This window comes from Neovison vison, chromosome 5 (genome assembly GCF_020171115.1).
Source record: "Neovison vison isolate M4711 chromosome 5, ASM_NN_V1, whole genome shotgun sequence".
Classification (NCBI taxonomy): domain Eukaryota; kingdom Metazoa; phylum Chordata; class Mammalia; order Carnivora; family Mustelidae; genus Neogale; species Neogale vison.
The window spans coordinates 60041188-60064790 of NC_058095.1; the positions used below are offsets into that span (position 1 = coordinate 60041188).

The window sequence follows — 23603 nt, forward strand, 5'->3', positions numbered from 1 at the left end:
GTAAATAAATAAAATCTTTAAAAAAAGAAAAAAAGGAAGAAAGAAAGAAAGATAGATAGACCTTAGAAGGCTGTTGGGAGCTTCTAAGACACCAGTAACTCACAACATGACCGAGATAATACGATGAAGGTCACAAAAGAGGAGTGTGGACAGGTGACCAGCAGGCCTTCCACACCATCTGGCAGGTGCCAGGCTCGTGACTGGGCCCGCCAATGGCTGATGGGACAGTGCGGTGTAGTGGCACAGAGCGTGGACTGTCAGCCATGCTGAGTTCTGTCATAACTCAGCACTCGCAAGCTACATTAACAGTGAGCATGTGGCTTAATCTGACACTCAGCCATGGTCATCTCCAACATAGGGAGACCATCACCTATCTCATAGATTTCGGGAGTTACTACATGAAATGCAGCCGTGACAGTTCCGAGTAGACGGAATCCTTTCAGAAGAAACTCAGAAGAAACTCTCACTAAACTTCTGTCTCCAGGGGCGCCTGGGTGGCTCAGCTGGTTAAGCAACTGCCTTTGGCTCCAGGTGATGATCCTGGTCAGTCCCGGGATCGAGTCCCAAGTTGGGCTCTCTGCTCGGCAGAGAGTCGGCTTCTCCCTCTGAATGCTCGCTCTCCTGTCATGCTCTCTCTCATTCTCTCTCTCTCAAATAAATAAATAAAGTTAATTTTAAGAAAAAAAGATAAAGTGCTATCTCCAGTTCCCAGATGTACCCCTCATGCCCTCCCCTCCCCAGGGAACGTGAAGTGAAGCGGCTGTCTCTAAGGAGACACGGGAAATGTCTCACGCCTCCTCCCATCCGACTAGCACATGCCCTCACCTCCGGACACCATCTTTCCGTAGGTCTCCAGCATGAGATCCCAGTACTGCTCCTTCTGCGAGGAATCCAAGTGCCTCCACTGCTCCTAGAAAGCACACAATGCCGTGACTTCACTGCAGGTCTGTGAACCAGCCTTCCCCACCTCGAGGAAAACAGGACCATGCCCTAGCGGCCCATCCGAAGAGCTAAGGATGGCAAGAGGTAGCTCACTGAAGAGGCCAAGGGCAAAAAACCCACAGTCTCCACGTCACTATTTCTTGCCCGGGTTAGAAAACAAGTTTTAAGGTTCTGGATTATTTTTTCCAGTTGCACATATTTAAGATTAAAGGGCATAGAAGGCACAGGCCTTTTCTACACTGTCCTTTAGTTTTTTCTTTTAACTCAGTGCTTATAATAGAGGTCTTTGAATGGTAAGAACCTAAGAGTCCCAACATTTCATTAAAATATGGACATTCAAGAGGGAAAAGAAATTAAAAGGGAATGTGTTGGAAATGCAAGTGCAAATCAGCAAAAAGGTGGCAAAAGCCTATGAGGACGTCAACTGCGTTGTCTCCGGGACACAGATCAGTGGATTCCAGGCAGAGACAGACGCTGCCTCAGTGCATGCTTGGAAACTCCCCAACAGTTCTGAGTTTAAGGTCTAACATTAGACTAGTTTTCCTACCACTTAGTGGAAAATCGATGGGTTCTCGATGGGAACAAGATGCGCCCCTATTATCCCTAAAGCATGTCCTTCTTTGCCTAGGAAACTGGAGAGCAGGGGCTCAAAACTGGGAAGTCTGCCTAACTGGGGTCTCCCGTGAATTCAAATTCTAATCTTGCCCCCAAGGAGCTGACTGTTAGAGACTCGGTCTGTACAGAGGTGGGATTCATGAACAACACAGCCCTTGGAGTCAGACACAGGGGCCTCCTGTGTGAACCTAAGTCACATAACCTTTGCATCTCCATCCTTACTTGATTAGAGCATGAAACACAAAAGCTAACAAGTAAGGCATCACTTGTTTTCACAGCATGTTGTAGTCTTCATTCACAGCATTCAGCTGTTTGTCAAATGCTTACACATCTGTGTGTGCACACATACACACACACACACACGCACGCACAAGTCTCTAAGACCTGCCCCTCCTAGCACATGAGCTACCAGAGCTACTCTGCTTTCTCCATCCCCACGACAATGCCCAGGGTAGAGAGGGCACTCCATGTATATTGTCCAGGAGAAACAAAGCCCTTGGCAAATAACTCCTCAGGAAGTAATACATTTATTACCGTTATTATCTTACACGTGGTCTATGGGATACTTGGTCTCCCAGACTCTCCACCAAGAGTTTGAGAATTAAGGGGTCCTGTACACTTTCAGGGACCTCAAAGCCGATAGCCATCCATTATTATCACAAACTGCTAGCTACGGGGGGCAAAAATGAGGAGGACGAATAAGAAAATGAGATCTTCCTATGAACAGGTATACTCAGGGAAGCCCTTCTCAGTCTTAAATCAAGTCTTGCCCCACAGCACACAAAAGGGAAGCGAAGACCTGAAAAAGAACGAAGATACCAAGAGTCTGCAATGAGCAGATACTAAGTGAAAATTTTAAAAAGCAAAAGACAAGTTGGATTTTTTTTTTTCTTTTTTTAAGATAAAAATGTGAGGGCGCCTGGGTGGCTCAGTGGGTTAAGCCTCTGCCTTTGGCTCAGGTCATGATCCCAGGGTCCTGGGATCGAGTCCCGCATCAGGCTCTCTGTTCTGCAGGGAGCCTGCTTCCTCCTCTCTCTCTGCCTGCCTCAGGGAGTGCAGCAGGCAGAGGGAGAAGTAGGTTCCCTGCTGAGCAGAAAGCCCAATGCGGGACTCGATCCCAGGACTCCAAGATCATGACCTGAGCCAAAAGCAGCCACTTAACAGACTGAGCCATCCAGGTGTCACTATAACCACATTTTTAATTTGTATTTTAATAATAATAATATAAAGGAATTCATAGAGTTGTGAGCTTATTTTCATGATCTGTGAGTGAAGCTACCTTAACAGCCCACAGATAAGAGCCAACTTGAGCAAATAACCAGTTTGCTGAATATGGGACCCTTTGACCTTCCCTATCAGAAGACACAGACCCTTGCTCTGGTGGCCAAGCACGGGCGAGACTGCTCGGCTGCCCAGCCTGCTGGACACATGGCCGGTTCTATGGTCACCAAAATGGGAGCCCCCAAGGAGAGTACAAGTCAACAGAGAGTGCAGCCCCCAAAATCCCCAAGAGCCACAATCAGCTCATTCAAAATTCAGAAAAGATGCTTCAGGAGGGCTCTAAACAGTGTATCTCCACATGAAGCCACACACTCACTCAAGGAACTGCCAGGAAGCTGGGGGTGCGTGAAGCAAGCCCTGACTCTAACAGGCAAGACACACCTGTACCCGTCTTACCTCTTCCTCATTTTTATAAACAGAGAAAATATAAAATCTCAATTCCTACTCCAGGACAGAAAGGTGGACTCCGATAAAAAAGTAATCTTTCTGTGTGGAGACAGCACCACCTTGTGGTTCCAGGAGACACTGCACAACGGACTAGCGCAGAGTTCCACACACAGGGCTCCTTTCCAGAAGCCGGAAGACACAGGACTGAACCTGTGTGAGGCTCTAAACTCAGTCACCATGCCTAACAACGAAGGACCACTGTGCAGGCAGGCTACCTCATTATTCTGGCATTACTCACGAATCTCCCAACCTGTAAAAGACAGCAGAGGGAATGATTACATCTATTTTAATATCTCCCTCCCTTCACAAAGCATCCATTAAATATCAAGGTCCTTTTAATGCAAATGGCTTTTGTTGGGAGCTTTGTTAGAAGTTAGAGGTTGGAGCAGGGATGCTGGGATTGGACAAGAGTGACTTTTGTTTGGGCTGAGTGGCTATCAGTTATCTGCAATGTAGGGAAATACACACACACACACACACACACACACACACACACAGTGTTGCTGAACATTTTTAGTCTTCTGATTTGAGCTATCCAAACCAAGTCATGGTTCGTGTTGTTACCTTATGTACTGTTAATGCTTAACTCTACCGGTTCAAGTATGTTAAGAAATTGTTACAGACCTTTCATACACATACTCTGTACTAACTACAGAGGCAACAATAATCCTCCATGTCTCCTTGAAATGTCTCACAGAATACCCAAATCGTTGTCAATATGAAACCTCCTGCCTAAAAATTTGCTTTCTAGGTCTCTGGAAAGTAGGAAGACAAGTATCCCTGAGTCACTAAAAAAGTCTGGGCCTCTCCCCAGGGTAAACTGTGTGAAGCAGATCTGGTTTCTGTATCTCCGAGCCTGGGAAAGCTGAGGCTCACACCTGGCCTGAGCATCACACCAAGCTCCACCTACTGGCTTCCCTACCTTGACCTTCGCTCCAAGTACCCCAGAGGCAAATCCAAGAAGGGTTCCCCCATGGTCTGAAACAATGCTTTGATCAAGATGTACAGGTACCAGGGGCGCCTGGGTGGCTCAGTGGGTTAAGGCCTCTGCCTTTGGCTCAGGTCATGGTCCCAGGGTCCTGGGATCGAGCCCCGCATCGGGCACTCTGCTCTGCAGGGAGCCTGCTTTCTCCTCTCTCTCTGCCTGCCTCTCAGCCTACTTGTGATCTCTGCCTGTCAAATAAATAAATAAAATCTTTAAAAAAAAAAAAAAAAAGATGTACAGGTTCCAGAAAAACCTTATTTTTTTTTTTTTTTTTTAATTTGAGAGAGAGAGACAGTGAGAGAGAGCATGAGCGAGGAGAAGGTCAGAGGGAGAAGCAGACTCCCCATGGAGCTGGGAGCCTGATGTGGGACTCGATCCCGGGACTCCAGGATCACGCCCTGAGCCGGAGGCAGTCGTTTAACCAACTGCGCCACCCAGGCGTCCCGAAAAACCTTATTTTTAATCAAACCAACTTTTCTGAGTTGTTAATTTAACTACGTGTTCAAAATAAACCTGTTCCCAAACTTGCTCACAGCCAAGATGGAATAACAGAGGCCAGATTTACCTTCCCGCCAGCAACAACTGAAAAGAGGACACAGTGTGTGACACAATGGTTCACAGACATCATATGCCAGGCAGAGCAGAGCAGAGATCCCTGAAAGTGAGGAAACGAATGAGGGGAGGGAGCCCTGCATTGGCCAAACTTGCTGCCTGGAGAGAGCAGCCCAGGAAGCAGAGGTGGGGGTGCCAGGTAGAGGCAGACAGCCTCCTCCCCCTTGAGCTGGCAGAAGGAGCTCAGAATTTGGGGTGGTGAGGGCAGTTACAGTTACCAAGACAAAAGACCAGAGTGGGGAGCTGAAAAGAGAGAGAGCTCCAGAGATGCATACAGAGTTCCCCATAAGTCTGGGAAGGATCCCCCAAAAGAAGCAGAGGAAACAGAGCTTGGATGGTGCTGGAAACAGTTATTTTCTACCAGCCAGAGTGGAAACCTTGTACATCAGGCAGCATCAGGAAGAATATATGAAAAGGTATTGCTGGTAGTGGGAAAAGTATAAGCCCAGACTAAAGACTTCTCTGGTGACGTAACACAAATTACGTCCCAGTAACTCAACCACATGCCAGAGCAAAATTCAACAACATTTAGAGGAATGTCATAACACCCAGCACCCAGAAAGGCAAAATTCACAATGTCCGACATCCAGTCAAAGGTTGTTGGGCACACAAAAGAGCAGGAAAACACCTCAAAATGAGATCAATCGATCCATCAGAAGTGACTCAGAAATGACACAGGTCATAGAGTAGTAGACAAGGACATTGACACAGATGGCAGAGCCACATCCGACATGTTCAGGGCGGTGTAGGAAAGACCCAACATGTTAAGTACAGACATAAAAAATATAATAAAGCCCCAATTGAAACTTCTAGAGAAAACTACATGGGATGGAATTAACAGTGGATTAGATTAGACTTTGTGGAAGAGAGGATTGGTGAGCCTGAAGACACATAAACAGAAACTATCCAAAATAATACAGATTTTTTTTTTTTAAATTTACATGACAGACAGAGATCTCAAGTAGGCAGAGAGGCAAGCAGAGAAAGAGAGGGAAGCAGGCTCCCTCCTGAGCAGAGAGCCCGATGTGGGGCCCGATCCCAGCACCCCGGGATCATGACCTGAGCCAAAGGCAGAGTTAATCCACTGAGCTATCCAGGCGCCCCAAAACAGATTTTTTTTTTTTAAAGAGAGAAGAGCATCAGTAAGCTCTGGGACAACTCAAGAGATCTAACATATGTCATGTTGTCATTCTATACACCCCATAGGTGTTATTCTCAAAGTCTACAAAGAAGTGGAGAAGGAAGGGAGACACAAAACAGTTGAAGAAATACTGGCCAAAATTCTTCCAAATTTGTTGTAAACCATAAGTCCACAGATCCAAGATTGCCAAAGAATCCCAACTATAAGAGACATGAAGAAAATGACCCTCAGGTCCATCATAGTCCAACTGTTAAAAACCACTGAGAAAATATTAAAGAAGAAAACTTACACGCAAAAAAACAAAGGGAAGAGTCCAGATGGCACGATTCCATTTTACATACAATTCTAGAAAATGCCAACCAACGTACGGTGACAGAAAGCAGCTCAGTGGTGGCCTCGGGATCTCAGGACTGGGGGAGTGTGGGGAACAGGAGGGACGGATCACAAAAGGGCAAAAGGAAACCTTTGGGCATAACAAGTCTGTTTATCATCCTGACTGTGGTCATGGTTTCACAATGTGTGTACATGTCAAAAACTTACCAAACTATACACTTGAAGTAACTGCAGTTTGCTGTTTGTCAATTACGCCTCCATAAAGCTGGGGGAGGCCACCTGTCCCACATTAAATAGAAGCATTCAAAATCTCAGACTGACTCCTATGGGCAAGGCCTAGACCAGGATATGAAGCAGAGCCTTTTCTCAGCATAACCCAAGGAATAGGAAAAGGGAGAAACAAGAGGGCCACTTCTTCCAGGACCCAGATTCCATTATCAAGATAACTGCTAAACATTCTGCCTCGAGGGAAATGCTGAGACTTGGGTTTCATTCCATGTGTATCGTTCTTGTTGTCCTTTCCCCTCTGCTTCTGAGAAAATGTCCCCTTTCCACCCTCCTGACTGCTGACACCCTCAAGCCCGGCTCTGGGGTGAGAGAGGCAGGGAAGTCAGCTCACCGGGGGTGCTGCTTGGAGAAAGGAGGCTCCGAAGTCCTGGTCTCTGATGAGCCTTTCCTCTGGTGGGGTGGGACATGGGGCAGCAGTCATCGCTGAAGGGAGAAACAGAAAGTTTGAAGATCAAAGGTCATTGCAATCTGCTCCTCGGAGGGCATGGATTAAAAACTGTCACAAATGAGAACTAATGCATGTCCCACCATCCATGATGTCAAGATTCATGTTTACCTCCCTAAAAACTCCAACTCCCCAAGCCTTGCAAGCAGCCTCACCTGTATTTTCCCCTTCCTTCCTTCCCCTTTCCTCAGAACCTACATTCAAATGGTCTGGCCCAGTCACAAAGGAGATTCACAGACTGAATCTCCAAATCAGAGTGATTCAGTAGATCCACCCTGTTCCAAACTTTCCAGAGATACCCTCATCTGAGAAGCCCCTCATTTGCAACTCACTCTGAGGCCCACTAACCACAATCCCCAAAACTCCCCAAGAAAGCATCACACACCATCACGAGTAACTGAACTGCTTCTCACCTAATTCTTGTTCCATGTCAGACTCCTCTTTCACGGTCTGGCTTGGAGGCTCCAGAGGCCTGCAGGGTGAGTCCTGAAGCCTCAGCTCCTGAGGCCCCATTTCAAGATGGCGCTCCACTTCCCCCACCTGGCAGCTTGCAGATTCCATCTTCTCTGACAAGATTTCCTGTCCTAGAACCTGGATGCTGATCTAGAGACCACATATTACTAATTACCGAAAGATCTAGACTGAGGGGTTCTCAGAAAGAAACAAAGAAACTCTAAAAACATAGAAACAAAGCTAAAGCTCTATAACAGATAATAAGGCAGTCATTTGGGACATGGAGTAGGGGAAGAGAAAACCAACTTCTCTGTTTAGACCAGTAGGAACCTGTGCGGAAAACATCCTGAGAGGGGCCAAGAGCTGAGGCCTGAATTGGGCCTGGGAGACCCTGAACGTGCTAGTAGTGATGTGTTTCTACTGGATAGTCTCCACCAATTAAAACTCAGGTATCCTTTGAACAACTTCTCAAACACTTTTGTATAAAGATGGGATGGGACAAGAGACTTTATCTTCTATTTTTAAGGACGAGAAAGTGTTCATCCAGTCTTAGAATTAGGGGAGATATGGGGAGATACTGATGTGGTATAGTAAGAAATATGTAATTCGTCTTTGTCCCAGGTTCCTGGCAGAGTTCCTAAAACTCTTGGAACTGCCGAAACAACAGGAGTGATAGGAGCAACCTTTTTATTCATCATGAGCCCCTTTCAACCATTCCTGAGTTTATGCTAAGAAGGTGACACTCGGTGGGCCCCCAGACAGCCTCAGGATGGAGGCTGGTCACCATAGGAACCTACCAGGTGACCAGAGGACTGAACCCACAGCCCCAACCCTCTGCCCCTGAGAAAGAGAGACAGGCTGGAGATGTTCAATCAACAACGGCCAATGATTATCATGCCTAAGTAAAGAAAGCTCCCCAAAATCCCCTGAACGATGGGTTCAGGGAGCTCCTGAGCTGGCCACACAGAAGGGCTGGGAGGATGGCCCAGAGACACCAGGGAAACCTCCTCCTTGGAGACATGTTGGGAAATTAACAAACCTGAGGAGGCGGCGGTGGGAACCTCCACACCTACAGGCCATCAGTCTAAATACAGCTGGCCTGGCTGACTCACGCTTGGTGTCTGAAGTGGGAGCAGGCTGGTGAGACCAACCCTTATCCCACTGGGTCTGCCCACCCTCGAGTATCAGTGTCAGATCTAACTGAACCGTAAGACACCTCGCTGGCATCACTGAACTGGAGAACTGATTGTTAATGCGGAAAACCACCCCCACAGCTGAGGGTCAGAAACAGGACAACATACCCGGTAGGGGCCCCAGAGAAGCCCCGTGCATCCCTGGCAGCTCCCACCCTCTGCTTACCCACTGCCACAGTCTCTGCGGGTCTCCCTTCAAGCTCTCCACAAGGGTCACCGCCTCCTCCCCACTGCCGGGGCGCTGTTTCCGCACCCACATCTGGATCTCCCCGGGCAGGATGGTCAGGAACTGCTCCAACATGAGGATCTCTAGGATCTGCTCCTTCGTGTGAACCTCTGGCCGCAGCCACTGGAAACAGAGCTTCCGCAGCTGTCTCAGTGTCTCGTGGGGCCCAGACATCACCTGGTAACGGAACTGCCTGAAGAGCTGGCGAGCGGTCTCGGGGTTAGAGAGCTCCCCTCGAGGGCCAGCAGCTGGTCCAGAGAACGGGGCATCCTCGGCCTTCGCCAGGGGCGGCGGTGGGACCAGGGCGTGCCCCAGGTCCACGGGCATCCTCTGGCTTGGCAAGTCCTCTGAGATGAAGTGTCTTCCGGGCGGAGCTGTCGCCAGGACGACAGGGTCTTCACTGAGGCTTTCACAGGGTCGCTAAAGAGGGAGTGAGAGCCAGGGCTGGGCAGAGGAGAGGGATATATAATCGGTGAGAAAGAAGGCACATGCCCCACCAAGCAAATCATTAATACTCTCTAACCTGGCATCACCAGCCTGAGCATTTGACAACGTTCCCTCCCAGTCTTCAAACGTGCAAACCAGGTAGAAAAACGAAATGCACCATGTGAACCATTTTCACTAGAGGTTTCCAAGCCAACGGCTCTTCTGCACCCTTCCTTATCTGCATCGGTATGTCTGCAGACTACAAAGTAAAGCTAAATGAAGACATCAAAGCCCTAGAAATAAAGGCTAATGTTGAAGTAATCTGATGCTTCTGTAATAAATAGGAAGATGAAGAAAACAAAGTGATTTTCCCCCAAAAGATGCAATGAAATTTCTAGGTGACCTCTTTTGAGTGCCACATGGAAAACCGGACTATTTGGGAATTTAGGAAAACCTGTCAGAGCTGAAATTTTCAAACCTGGGCTTAAAGGAGACATAGAACAAACAATGACTACCTCAGAAACATTCCTTTGGCCTTGAACTAAGTGAGCACTCCTTTAGAGCGACTGGTATAAAAATGTAGAAGACAGTAACTAAGGGAAGAGAGAAATATTAAATGACACAGTTAGTATTCAGAAATGTTTTAAGAATCACATACTATTTCAAGTTAACTTTCTTGCATAAGATCCTAATGTTGGCTCATTGGGTCACTCCTGGAATGTTATTAAAGAGCTACGGGTCATCATTTCTCCGTAATGCTAACCACAACAATAAAAACAAAATGAACACGCAAACACACCCAATCACTTCATCTGTCTGGCTTAATCAGAGATCAGCATAACACTCCAGCTTTTTAAAAGTTGCTTTCTGGGGGCGCCTGGGTGGCTCAGTGGGTTAAGCCACTGCCTTCGGCTCAGGTCATGATCTCAGGGTCCTGGGATCAAGTCCCACATCGGGCTCTCTGCTCAGCAGGGGGCCTGCTTCCCTTCCTCTCTATCTGCCTGCTTCTCTGCCTACTTGTGATCTCTGTCTGTCAAATAAATAAATAAAATCTTTAAAAAAAAAAAAGTTGCTTTCTGGGGCCTGGGGGGATGGGGTAACTGGGTGACGTGATGTAAGGAGCACTGGGTGTTACATACAACTGAGGAATCACTAAACTCTACCTCTGAATCTAATAATACACTAGATGTTCATTAACTGAAATTAAATTTTAAAAAAATAATACAAAGAAAAAATAAAAACTGCTTTTTCTGGGGCACCTGGGTAGCTCTGTAGTTAAGCATCTGACTCCTGGTTTCAGCTCAAGTCATGATCTCAGGGTCACAAGATCGAGCCCGGCGTCAGGCTCTTTGTTCAGCATGGAATCTGCTTGGGATTCTCTTTCCTTCTCCCTCTGTTCTCCATCCCCGACTCGCTCCCACACTCTCTCTCTAAAATAAATAAATACATGGTAAATAAATAAACAAAGCTGCTGCTCCCTCTTTATGCGAGGTTTAACAGAGAGCTGTTGCTACAGGGTTAGCAGCAAAAGAAATACAAAATGCCAGTCAGTGATGAGAGGTATCAGTTTTGACCACCGAGAATGGACAGACCTCACTAATATCCAAAGCATCTTGAGATACCAGAAAGGCGGCATGTTAGGAGTACAGACCATATCCTAGAATAAGACCTACTCTAAACCTGCCCTAGTAGAGCCTAAAGCAAAGCCTCAAAATAGATCCGCAGAGGAAACCCAGTCTACTGGTCTAGTCTGATCAAGTCAGGAGGCCTCAGGATCCACTGTGGGCTTTCCAGAGATCTGTCCTAACAAGATATGAAACCAAGCTAATTCGGGGCACCTGGGTGGCTCAGTCAGTTGGGCATCTGCCTTCAGCTCAGGTCATGACCCTGGGGTCCTGGGATCGGGCCCCACATCCGGCTCCCTGCTCAGTGGAAAGCCTGCTTCTCCCTCTCTGCTGCTCCCCCTGCTTATACACGCTCTTCCTCTCTCTGTGTCAAATAAATAAATAAAAATCTTAAAAAAAAAAAAAAAAAAAAAAAACAAGCTAATTCGAGTCAAAGGTGATCAGTGAGTAGCTCAACTGCCTGCTAGAACAAAACTCAATACTCCTCAGAGGAAGGTCACAGAACCCTTAGCATCTACAATGTGCCACCCACAATATCAAGATGTAACCCAAAATTATAGGACATTTAAAAACATGAAAAGAGCACCTGGGTGGCTCAGTTCGTTAAGCAACTGCCTTCAGTTCAGGTCCTGATCCCAGGGTCCTGGAATCAAGACCCACATCGGGCTCTCCCTGCTCTGCAGGGAGCCTGCTTCTCCCTCTCCCTCTGCCTGCCACTCCCCCTACTCACGCACATGCTCCCTCTCTGTCAAATAAATAAAAATTTTTTAAGAAAAGGGAAAATATGAAAGAGAAGCCAACCCAAAGATGGTCCAAGGACTGTAAGAAAAATATAGTCATAATGAGAGAAGAGATAGGGACTTTGTACAGAGAAATAGAAATTACAAAAAGAACCAAATGCAAATTCTAGAAAAAGAACCATCAACCTGGATTTCCAGACCCAGTAAAAACATCTTTCAAAAATCAGAATTAAAATAAAGACATCCGCTTTTAGAATGTGTTCAAAATTGGGGCATCTGGGTGGCTCAGTCAGTTAAGCATCAGACTCTTGATCTCAGGTCAAGGTCTTGAGTTCCAGCCCTGTGCTGGACCCCATGCTGGGTGTGGAGTCTACTCTTTAAAAAAAAAAGTGTTCAGGGGCACCTGGGTGGCTCAATGGGTTAAGCTTCTGCCTTTGGCTCAGGTCATGATCTCGGGGTCCTGGGATCAAGCCCTGCATTGGGCTCTCTGCTCAGCGGGGAGCCTGCTTCCCCCTCTCTCGCTCTGCCTGCTTCTCTGCCTACTTAGGATCTTCAAACTTAAGCAACCATCAACTAAACAGAGACTGCTATACACATTACATATAAAACCAGTAGTTACCACAAATCAAAAACCTGTAATAGATACACAAAAGATAAAGAGTCAGGAATCCAAGCAAACACTAAAGAAAGCTATCAAACCAAAAGGGAAGAGAGCAAGAGAACTACAAAATAATAAGAAAATAACAAAATAGCAACAAATACATAACTATCAACTATGCCTTAAATGGTCTAAATGTTCCAATCAAAAGACATAAGGAAACTGAATGAAGAAAAATTTAATGGGGCACCTGGGTGGCTCAGTGGTTAAGTGTTTGCCTTCAGCTCCGGTCATGATCCCAGGGTCCTGGGATACTTGCTCTACGGGAGGCCTGCTTCTCTGGCTCCCATTCCCCGTGCTTGTGTTCCCTCCCTTGCTGTCTCCCTCTGTGTCAAATAAATAAATAAAATTAAAAAAAAAAAGAAAGAAAGACTTACCAATATGCTGCCTATAAGAGGTCACTTCAGACCTAAAGACACATACAGACTGAAAGTGAAGGGATGAAAAACATACACCATGCAAATAGAGTGAAGGAAAAAAAAAAAAAAGCCAGGGTAGGACACCTGGGTGTCTCAGTAAGTTAAGTATCTGCCTTCAGGTCGGGTTACAATTCCGGGTCCTGGGATCGAATTCTGCTTCCGGCTCCCTACCCAGCAGAGAGTCTGCTTCTCCCTCTGCCCCTCCCCTCTGACAGTGCTTGCACGAGCGCACGTGCACTCTATCTAATAAATAAAATCTTAAAAAAAAAAAAAGCCAGGGTAGCAATAATTATATCAGATAAAATAGACTTTAAAACAAAGACTGTAACAAAAAGACAGAGAAGGGCACTATATAATGATAAAGGGATCAATACAAGAAGAGGACGTAACAACTGTAAATATTCATATGCCCAACACAGGAGATAAATACATAAAGCAAATATTAACAGATATAAAGGAAGAAACTGACAGTCATGCCACAATAATAAGGGACTTTAACACCCTATTTACATCAATGGAGACATCATCCAGAAAATCAACAAAGAAACTGGCTTTGAATAACATACTAGACCAGACAGAACTAAGAGATTAATATAAAGAACATTCCAGAACATTCCATTCAGAAACAGCAGGATACATTCTTTTCAAGAGTACTTGGAACATTCTCCAGGGCGTATCACATGTTAGGCCACAAAACAAGTCTCAATAAATTTAAAAAACTGTTATCATATCCTGCATCTTCTCCAACCACAACAGTATTAAACTAGAAATCAATTACAAGAAAAAAAATCCAGAGGTGCCTGGGTGGCTCAGTCATTAAACTGCCTTCACTCAGTAGGGAGTTTATTGGAGATCATCTCCCTCTGTCCCTCCTCCCACAAGCACTTGTGCACACTCTCTGTAAAATAAATAAATATTTTTTAAAAATTTATAAACCTCTAGCCAGATTCATAAACAAGAAAGGGGGGGCTCAAATAGGTAAAATTAGAAATGAAAGGAAAAAAGTAACAACTGAATTCACAGAAACACAAAAGATTACTGAAGAATATTATGAAACAGTATATACCAACAAACTGGACAACGCAGAAAAAAAATGGATAAATTCTACAAACATAAAACCTTCCAAAACTAATTCAGAACTAGAAAATTTGAATGAACCAGTTACTAGTAATGAAAATGAATTAGTAATCAAAACACTCCCAACAAACAAAAGTCCAGGACAAAATGGCTTCACAGGCAAATTCTAGTAAACATTAAAGTAGAGTTGAAGGGCGCCTGGGTGGCTTAGTGGGTTAAAGTCTCTGCCTTCGGCTCAGGTCATGATCCCAGGGTCCTGGGATCGAGCCCCACATGTGGCTCTCTGCTCTACAGGGAGCCTGCTTCCTCCTCTCTCTCTGCCTTGCCTCTCTGCCTACTTGTGATCTCTGTCTGTCAAATAAATAAATAAATAAAATCTTTTAAAAAAAAAAAAAAGTAGAGTTGATAACTATTCTTCTCAAACTATTCCAAAAAATGGAAACAAGGAAAACTTCCATTAATTCTACAAGGCCAGTACTATCCTAATACCAAAATCAGACAGAGACACTACAAAAAAAGAAAACTATAGGTCATTATCTCTCATGAACACAGATGTAAAAAACCTCAACAAAACATTTGCAAACCAAATTCAACAATATATTAAAAAATCATTCACTTCAATCTTGGCTAAAATCAACAAGTCAGGAAATGAGAGATGCTGGCAAGGATGCGGAGAAAGGGGAACCCTCCTACACTGTTGGTGGGAATGCAAGCTGGTGCAACCACTCTGGAAAACAGCATGGAGGTTCCTCAAAATGTTGAAAATAGAACTGCCCTATGACCCAGCAATTGCACTATTGGGAATTTACCCTAAAGATTCAAACGTAGTGATCCAAAGGGGCACGTGCACCTGAATGTTTATAGCAGCAATGTCCACAATAGCCAAACTATGGAAAGAACCTAGATGTCCATCAACAGATGAATGGATCAAGAAGATGTGGTATATATACACAATGGAATACTATGCAGCCATCAAAAGAAACGAAATCTTGCCATTTGCGACAACATGGATGGAACTAGAGCATATCATGCTTAGCGAAATAAGTCAAGCGGAGAAAGACAACTATCATATGATCTCCCTGATATGAGGAAGTGGTGATGCAACATGGGGGCTTAAGTGGGTAGGAGAAGAATCCATGAAACAAGATGGGATAGGGAGGGAGACAAACCATAAGTGACTCTTAATCTCACGAAACAAACTGTGGGTTGCTGGGGGGAGGGGGGTTGGGAGAAGGGGGGTAGGGTTATGGACATTGGGGAGGGTATGTGCTTTTGGGTAAATTGGAAGGGGAGATGAACCATGAGAGACTATGGACTCTGAAAAACAATCTGAGGGGTTTGAAGTGGCGGGGGGGTGGGAGGTTGGGGTACCAGGTGGTGGGTATTATAGAGGGCACAGCTTGCATGGAGCACTGGATGTGGTGAAAAAATAATGAATACTGTTTTTCCGAAAATAAATAAATTGGGGAAAAAAAATCATTCACTTCAATCAAGTGGTTCAATAGTCATAAAACACTAACACATCACATTTAACAAGGGGAAAAAACCCATATGATCAACTCAATAGATGCAGAAAAAACATTTGACAAAATACATATATTCATGATAAAAACTCTCAACAAAGTAGACTTAGAGGGAACATACCTTAAAAAAAAAAAAAAAGACATATATTAAAAGCCTGCATCTAACATCATACTCAGTGGAGAAAAACTAAAAGCTTTTCCTCTGAGATCAGGAGTAAGACAAGGATGTCCACTCACCCCTTTTATTCAACATCAATACTGGAAATCTTAGCTGTACCAATCAGACAAGAAAAAAGAATAAAAAGCATTCAAGGGCACCTGGGTGGCTCAGTGGGTTAAGCCTCTGCCTTCGGCTCAGGTCATGATCTCAGGGTCCTGGGATGGAGTCCCACATTGGGCTCTCTGCTCAGCGGGGAGCCTGGTTCCAGCACCCCCTCTCTCTGCCTGCTTGTGATCTCGGTCAAATAAATAAAGAAAATCTTAAAAAAAAAAAAAAAAAAAAAAAGCATTCAAACTGGTAAGGAAGAAGTAAAACTGTCACTACCTGCAGATGACATGATGATATACATAAAAAGCCCTAAAGTCTCCATCAAAAAACTATCAGAACTGAAAAATGAATTCAGTAAAGTTGCAGGATACAAAATTAACATACAGAAAACCGCTGTGTTTTCATACACTAATAAAGAAATAGCAGAAAGAGAAATTAAGAAAACAATCCCATTTACAACTGCACGTTAAAAAAAAAAAAAAAATAGCTAGGAATAACTTTAACCAAAGAAGTGAAAGACTTACACTCTGGAAACTATAAAAGACAGGGGCGCCTGGGTGGTTCAGTGCGTTAAGCTTCTGCCTTCAGCTCAGGTCATGATCTCAGGTCCTGGGATCGAGCCCCGTATCAGGCTCTCTGCTCAGCAAGGAGAATGCCTCCCCATCCCCCTGCCTGCCTCTCCCTACTTGTTATCTCTGTCTGTCAAATAAATAAATGAAATCTTAAAACAAAACAAAACAAAACACTGTAAGACATTATTGAAAGAAACTGAAGACAACACAAGAAATGGAAAGATACAGCACACTCGTGGACTAAAAGAATTAGTATTTTTAAGAAGCCCAGACTACACAAAGCAACCTACAGATTCAATGCAATCCCTATCAATATACAATAGTATTTTCCACAGAACTAAATAATACTGGGGCGCTTGGGTGGCTCGGTGGGTAAAGCCACTGCCTTCGGCTCAGGTCATGATCTCAGGGTCCTGGGAGCCCACATCGGGCTCTCTGCTCAGCAGGGAGCCTGCTTCCTCCCCTCTCTCTCTGCCTGCCTCTCTGCCTACTTGTGATCTCTCTCTGTCAAATAAATAAATAAAATCTTTAAAAATAAATAAATAAATAAAATAATCCTAAAATTTGTATGGAACCACAAGGGACAATAGCCAAAGCAGTCTTGAGAAAGAACAAAGCTAGAGGTATCTCTGCTCCAGGATTTCAAGATAAACTACAAAGCTAAGGCAATTAAGATAGTACCATATTGGCGTAAAAACAAACACATGGATCAACAGAACAGGATAGAGAGCCTAGAAATAAACCCACACCCATATGGTCAATTAATCTACAACAAAAGAGGCAAGAATATACAATGGGGAAAAGCTTCTTTTCAATATATGATGCTGAGAAAACTGGACAGTTACATACAAAAGAAGGAAACTGGACCACATTTTTTTTATGATCTTATTTATCTGACAGAGAGAGAGAGAGAGCATGAGCAGGGGAGAGGGGCAGAGAGGGAGAGAGAGAGAAACAGACTCCCTGCTGATGCAGGGCTCCATCCCAGGACCCTGGGATCACAACCAGAGCCAAAGGCAGACGCTTAACCGACTGAGCCACCCAGGTACCCAAAACTGGACCACTTTCTTAGAATATACACAGAATTTAATTGAAAATAGATTAAAGACCTAAAAGTGAGACCTGAAACCATAAGACTCCTAAATGAAAACACAGGCAGTAAAATCTTGGGGCACTGCCCTTAGCAACGTATTTATAGGTATGTCTTCTCAGGCAAGGGAAACAAAACCAAAAATAAGCCATTGGGACTACCCCAAAATAAAAAGCTTTTTCACAGCAAAGGAAACCACCCACAAAACAAAAAGGCAGGGATGCCTGGGTGGCTCAGTTGGTTAAGCAGCTGCCTTCGGCTCAGGTCATGATCCCAGCATCCTGGGATCGAGTCCCACATCGGGCTCCTTGCTTGGCAGGGAGCCTGCTTCTCCCTCTCCCTTTGCCTGCCATTCTGTCTGCCTGTGCTTGCTCTCCCCCCCCCTTCTCTAATAAATAAATAAATAAAATCTTTTAAAAAAAAAAAAAACAAAAAGGCAACTTAGTGAATGGAAAAAGAAATGCATAAGTGATATAACCAATAAGGGATTACTATCCAAATATACAAAGAACTTCTACAACTCAACACCAAAAAAAAAAAAAAAAAAAAACACCAATTCAATTAAAAAATGGTCAGAAAACCTGAACAGAAAATTTTCCAAAGACCTACAGATGGCCAAGAGATACAGAAGAAATGCTCTCATTATTAATCACCAGGAAAATGCAAATCAAAACCACAATGATACCTCACAATGGTTAATATAAAAAAAAACACAAGAAATAACAAGTGTTGGCAAGGATGTAGAGAGAAGGGCACCCTTGTGCACTGTTGGGGGAATGTAAAATGGTGCAACCATTGTGGAAAACAGAAAAAATTAAGAAGTAGAAATACTGGGGAACCTGGACGGCTTAGTCAGTTAAGTCTGCCTTCGGCTCAGGTCACAATTCCAGGGTCCTGGGATGAAGCCCCATGTCAGGCTCCCTGCCCAGCAAGGAGTCTGCTTCTCCCTCTACTCCTTCCCCTGGCTTGTAATCTCTTGTCCTCTCTCTCTCTCTCTCTCTCTCTCACTTGCTCTCTCTCAAATCAATAAATAAAAAATTTTTTTAAATTAAAATTTATAATTTAAAACAAATTTTTAAAAGTAGTAGAAATACCATATGAGCCAGTAACTTCACTACTGGTATTTATACAAAGAAAACAAAAACACTAATTCGAAAAGATAAATGCACCCCTATGTTTACTGCAGCATTTACAACAGCCAAGATATGGAAGCAAACCAAGTGTCCATTGATAGATGAATGGATAAAGATACTGTGTACATATACGATGAAATATTACTCAGGCACAGAAAAGAATGAAATCTTAACCATTTCTGACAACATGGATGGGCCCAGAGGACACTGGGCTAAGTGAAATAAGTCTGACAGAGAAAGAAAAATACCTTATGATTTCACTTATTTGTAGAATATTAAAAAAAAAAAGAATAAACAACAAAAGCCAGACTCTTAAATATAAATGTTTGCCAAAGGGGAGGGGGGTGCGGGTTATGAGCAAAATAAAGGGGATTAAGAGATACAAACTTTCAGTTATAACAAGTTATACAGTATATACAAGCAAATCACAGGTGAAAAACACACCACAGGAATATAAATAATGTTTTAACAATGTATGGTGAAGACAACTAGTTATTGAAGTGAACACGGAGTAATGTACAGAATTGTCCAATTAGTATGTTGTAAACCTGGAACTAATAGAACATTGTATGTTAACTCCCATTTTAATTTTTAAAAAAATACTTTTTTCAGAAAAATAAGCTTGGAGAATTTTTCACCAGTGATTTTTTTTTTAAAGATTTTATTTATTCATTTGAAAAAGAGATAGCGAGCATGGGGGTAGGGGGTGCACATGGGGAGGAGAAGTAGGCCCCCCACTAAGCAGGGAGCCCAACTTGGGGCTCTATCCCAGGACCCCAAGATGACCTGAGCTGAAGGCCGGCGCTTCACTGAGTGAGCCACTCAGGCACCCCTCTACAGGGATTTGTACTATAAGAAATGTTAAAGGACACCTTTCCAGTTGAAGGGAAACACAGACCTACAGAAAGATATGAAGATCTCCAAAAACGGTAAATATATAGTGTATAAATATAGAAATACTATGCTTTCACTTCTTCTAAATTCCTTAAAAGGCAACTCACTGTTAAAATCAAAAATAACAACAGCATGTACATAGAACATAAGTAGAAGTTAAAGATATGAAAACAGCACAAAGGAGTGAGTAAATGGTATCAATCAGGTAATTACACTTATGAGTTGTTAAATGAGGAAGGAATAGGAAGTGGGAAGTGACACCTAAATGTCAGGTGACAAACTGGAAGTGTAAAGGTGTTAAATAAGAGGCAGGAATGAGAAATGTAAATTGTTTAGGATAAAGTGGTATAAATATTAAACTCTAATATGTTAAACTCTGATAAAGATACATCCTGGTAGCTGTAAAAATATTATACGAAGAAGTGCGGCTTAAAAAGCTAATAAAGGAATCCTTAAAAATACTATCTCGGAATACAGTAAGATCAAGAGAATAAAAACCAGAAAGATCAACAGGAAAAAAAGAGTATGGTCCACTAACACACAACTGTATTGGTAATCACATTAAATGTAAATGGACTAAACATCTGAATTATAAGATTACCAGACTTAGAAAAGTAAGACCTAACCAGAGTGCCTACAATAGAGATACTTAATACATAAAGACACAAAAGTTTGGAAATAAAACAATGGGGGAAAAGACATCCTATGCAAACAGCAAGCATACAAAAGCTGGTATGGTTATATTAGGATCTGACAAAGAGACTTCAAGAAATAAAGAAAAAGAAGAACATATCATTATGATGAGTCTAATCATTTAGAATCCAAAACCCAATATGTATATGCACCTAATATCAAGTCTAAAGGGACAAATCCTCATAGCTGATAGAAAGCAAAGACCAAAACAAACAAACAAACAAACAAAAACAGTAAGGCTACAGAAAATCTGAGTATTATAAACCAACGCAATCTAATGGCCATTCAGACTTGACAACTGCAGAATACACATTCATTTTGAGTTCAAGTTCATATGAAACATTCACTACATGCATAAAGAAGAAAAGACTGGAATCTCAATTGCACCACAGTGCAATGAAATTAGAAACCAGTAACAAAGATACTTAGAAAATGCCAACATACAGAAATTATTAACTAATATAACCTATGGCCAAAGGAAAAAATCACAATGGACATTAAAATGTTTTCTTTTCTTTTTTAAAGATTTTTATTTATTTATTTGACACAGCGGAAGAGAGAGAAGGCACACAAACAAGGAGAGCAATAGGGGGATATGAAAAGGGAGGGGGAGAACCAGGCTGCCCACCCCCTGCCCACCCTACCTACCACCAGCAAGAAGCCAGACTTGGAGCTCCATCCCCAGACCCCAGGATCCCAACCTGAGCAGATGGCAGACACTTAACTGACTGAACCACCCAGGCACCCCCAAAATTAAAATGTTTTCATACTGAATGATAGTGAAAACACAGTATCAAAATGTATAGGTAACGGCTAAAGCTCTAGAGAAAAAAATGTAGTTTTGAATATGTTAAAATACTAAATAAGGGGCACCTGGGTGGTTCAGTCAGTCAAGTGTCCCACCCTTTATCTCAGGTTTGTGAATTCAGGCCCTGCATCCCTGGGCATGGGGCCTACTTAAAAAAATAAATGAATGAATGAATGAATGAATGAATGGGGTGCCTGGGTGGCAAACTTGATTGGGCAGCCTACTCTTGGTTTCCGCTCAGGTCAAGATCCGGGGGTCTGGCTCCAACCACTCAGTGTGGGGTCTTCTTGGGTTTTCTTTCCCTTTCTTTCCCTCCCACTCATGCTCTAAGATAAGTAAATAAAAATCTAACAAATAAACACAAAAATATTAAATAAATACTGAATAAATATACAAGCATCCTTCATTACCTAAAGCTATTTGGCTCCCGAGTTTCAAATAACAAGTAGAAAGATTTCAGATGGCAAGAGACTGATGGGTGGACTCATTCAAATTTATTTGGTTCCTGAATGAAGATAGCAGTACAGATAACATTTAGGGGAAATTATAAATCTTATAAAATATTTAAATCTGATTTTAGTAATTATATCCTAAAAAAGGCTAAGAAAAAAATGCCTCAATTATTCCAGATTAAATTATGGAGGGTACAGTTTCTATTCCAATGACTTCATGAGTATCTGCTCCTGTTACGAAAAATGTTTCAAGTAATCCCACATGTATAGTTGTTATTCAAACTGTAACAAATCAGCGTGAACTTAAAATGTACCCTTAGGTAAGTATGCCTACCATATCTATGCATACTAGTAGCCCTTTGCTGTGTACCTCATACCGACAAACACTCGTTCCTGAAGCAAACTTCAGTCAAGTCAAGGGAGTCCTCTTTTTGACAAGGCCTGGCCTTTCAGTCTGTCCTTGACCCTTTTAGTCCCGCAAGAACCTCGCTGAGTCCTGTTTAGAGGGAAAGTCCCTCATCTCCGATAGCTGGTCAAATTCTCCATCAATCATGGTGTCTGATCGGTCCCGACACCTGAACAAATTCCCTATCACCAGCCCTGACTTCTGCAAAACTCCAGTCAAGTCGATGTCAGCCAGAGTTCCCTTTGTCCCGGATGCTTCCTCTTAGTCATTTTCCATCCGCGGACCCCTCCCTCCCGCCCCCGCACCGGGGCTCCTTGGCTGTTTAATTCTCCATTCCTCCTTGTTGCAGGGTGCAGCCCGGTAGCTCTCCTGCAAAACCGCATTGCAGCAGCCCCCCTGAACAAACGCTGCCTCGCCGTCTTTAACGAGCATACGAGTAATTTTTCCCCCAACACTATGCATCAGCTCCTTATCAGGCCCTGTTCATGCCATTTCTAATCCTCGCAAACCCCCTGCAAGGCAACTATCAGAGTTGACTGATTAGGAACCTCGAGAGGCTCACAAGGGGCGGCCGATTTGGAACCCACGAAGCTCCAGGCAAGGCCTGTCTTTTGGGGAGGAGAGCTGCCAACGCTGGGGGACTTGGGGCTGGGGAGCGGGTTTGGGGGCTTTCACAAACGCCCTGAGGCTGGAGGGCTACTGGAATGTGGCATCCCGGAGGCCGAGGCAGCACTCCCCACCCAGGTATCCTCCACTCTCGCTGCCCAGCGCCCAAAACAACCCAGAGAGAGAGGCTCCGGGCATCGGCCCACGCGGGGCCCCTCTCTTCCAGCCCCCGGGGGAAGGCAGAGGAAACGGCCCGGTTTCGGTGCGGGTCCAGGGGCGCGGCCGAGGAGTCCGGCGCTTAGAGCCCGCTAAATGGGGGGCGGCAGCGGCGTCTCCACTACCCCACAGCCCCTCGGCCCCGCCACCCCTGCCCCGCACCCGCCGCGTCCCCTCGCCCTCCGAGACCATCAGGCGCGCGTCCGCCGGCGCAGCCGCCGCTCCCGGAGGCCCCACCGAGCCCGGCGCCGAGACAGGAGGCGCCAGGCCCGACCCCGGGTGGCCGCAGCCAGGCCCGCCCAGCCCGCGCGCGCTCACCTCGGCCCGCGACGCCGACTCCAGGCGCACTTCCGGGAGGCGGGCGACTGCGCGCGCCGCCGGCGCCGGTGCTGACGCGAAGGGGCGTGGCCTATGCTGGGGCGAGGGCTCCCATTGGCCGCCCGAGTCGCCCCGCCCCTCCTGCGTCCTCGGGGCTCCCAGGCCGCTCCCGGTCGCCCTCTGCGGCGCTTGGGTCATTCATTCCAGGTTGGTGCGTTTGCTGTCTCGCTGGTCTCCAAGCGCTGCGACGGTCCACCAAGATCATTCCCTTGTCCGTCCCAGACCCTGTGCCGGCTCCACATCTTTGCGACTCTGCCAGGAGCCCAGACGCTCAGGCGGGGCCTCTGCTCTCTGCCCCTCCCCCCCACTCCATTCCCACCGTACCCTGCCCCACCCCCGCCTTCGGCCTCCCTGCGGCATTTGATTCATCCCGACCTCTCCCCGTCCTGCTGCTCCAGCTCCTGGACGCTCTCTCTCCACTTCCCCGTGTTGGAATGTGGCCAGGTGCTAGCTAACCTGTCGCCTCCCATCCGTCCTTCTGTCTGTCTCCCTCCTTCTGCCTCCCCCAGACTCTCTGCTTCAACATATGATTCCTCCTCGGTCCCCTCCTCCTTCCCTTTCCCGCAGGCCAGAAGTCACGAAGCGCTGTGGTTTGCCTCCTCTCTCTGACACCGCCCCCTCTCTCCACTCTCCACCTCTGTCTCTCTTCCCCGTCCCT

At 44.9% G+C, this 23603-nt stretch overlaps 1 protein-coding gene across 5 annotated transcripts in view; it reads right to left on the reverse strand.

Annotated features, from left to right (window-relative positions):
- Nucleotides 1-22956, reverse strand: part of ZNF18 (zinc finger protein 18) — a 29438-nt gene extending 6482 nt beyond the window's left edge. Inside the window, exons 1-6 of one of the 5 annotated variants that reach the window (XM_044249122.1) lie at nucleotides 12601-12620; nucleotides 9903-9980; nucleotides 8902-9405; nucleotides 7503-7692; nucleotides 6976-7067; nucleotides 826-910 (exon numbers count right to left, since the gene is read on the reverse strand). In XM_044249122.1, coding sequence (XP_044105057.1) covers nucleotides 826-910; nucleotides 6976-7067; nucleotides 7503-7692; nucleotides 8902-9288 — 754 coding nt within the window. In that variant the 5' untranslated portion in view covers nucleotides 9289-9405; nucleotides 9903-9980; nucleotides 12601-12620. Of the gene's footprint in view, nucleotides 1-825; nucleotides 911-6975; nucleotides 7068-7502; nucleotides 7693-8901; nucleotides 9463-9902; nucleotides 9981-12600; nucleotides 12624-22885 lie in introns of those variants that run through there. The other 4 variants (XM_044249125.1, XM_044249121.1, XM_044249124.1 and 1 more) reach the window with 4 other exon arrangements.
- Between the last annotated feature and the right edge of the window lie 647 nt (nucleotides 22957-23603).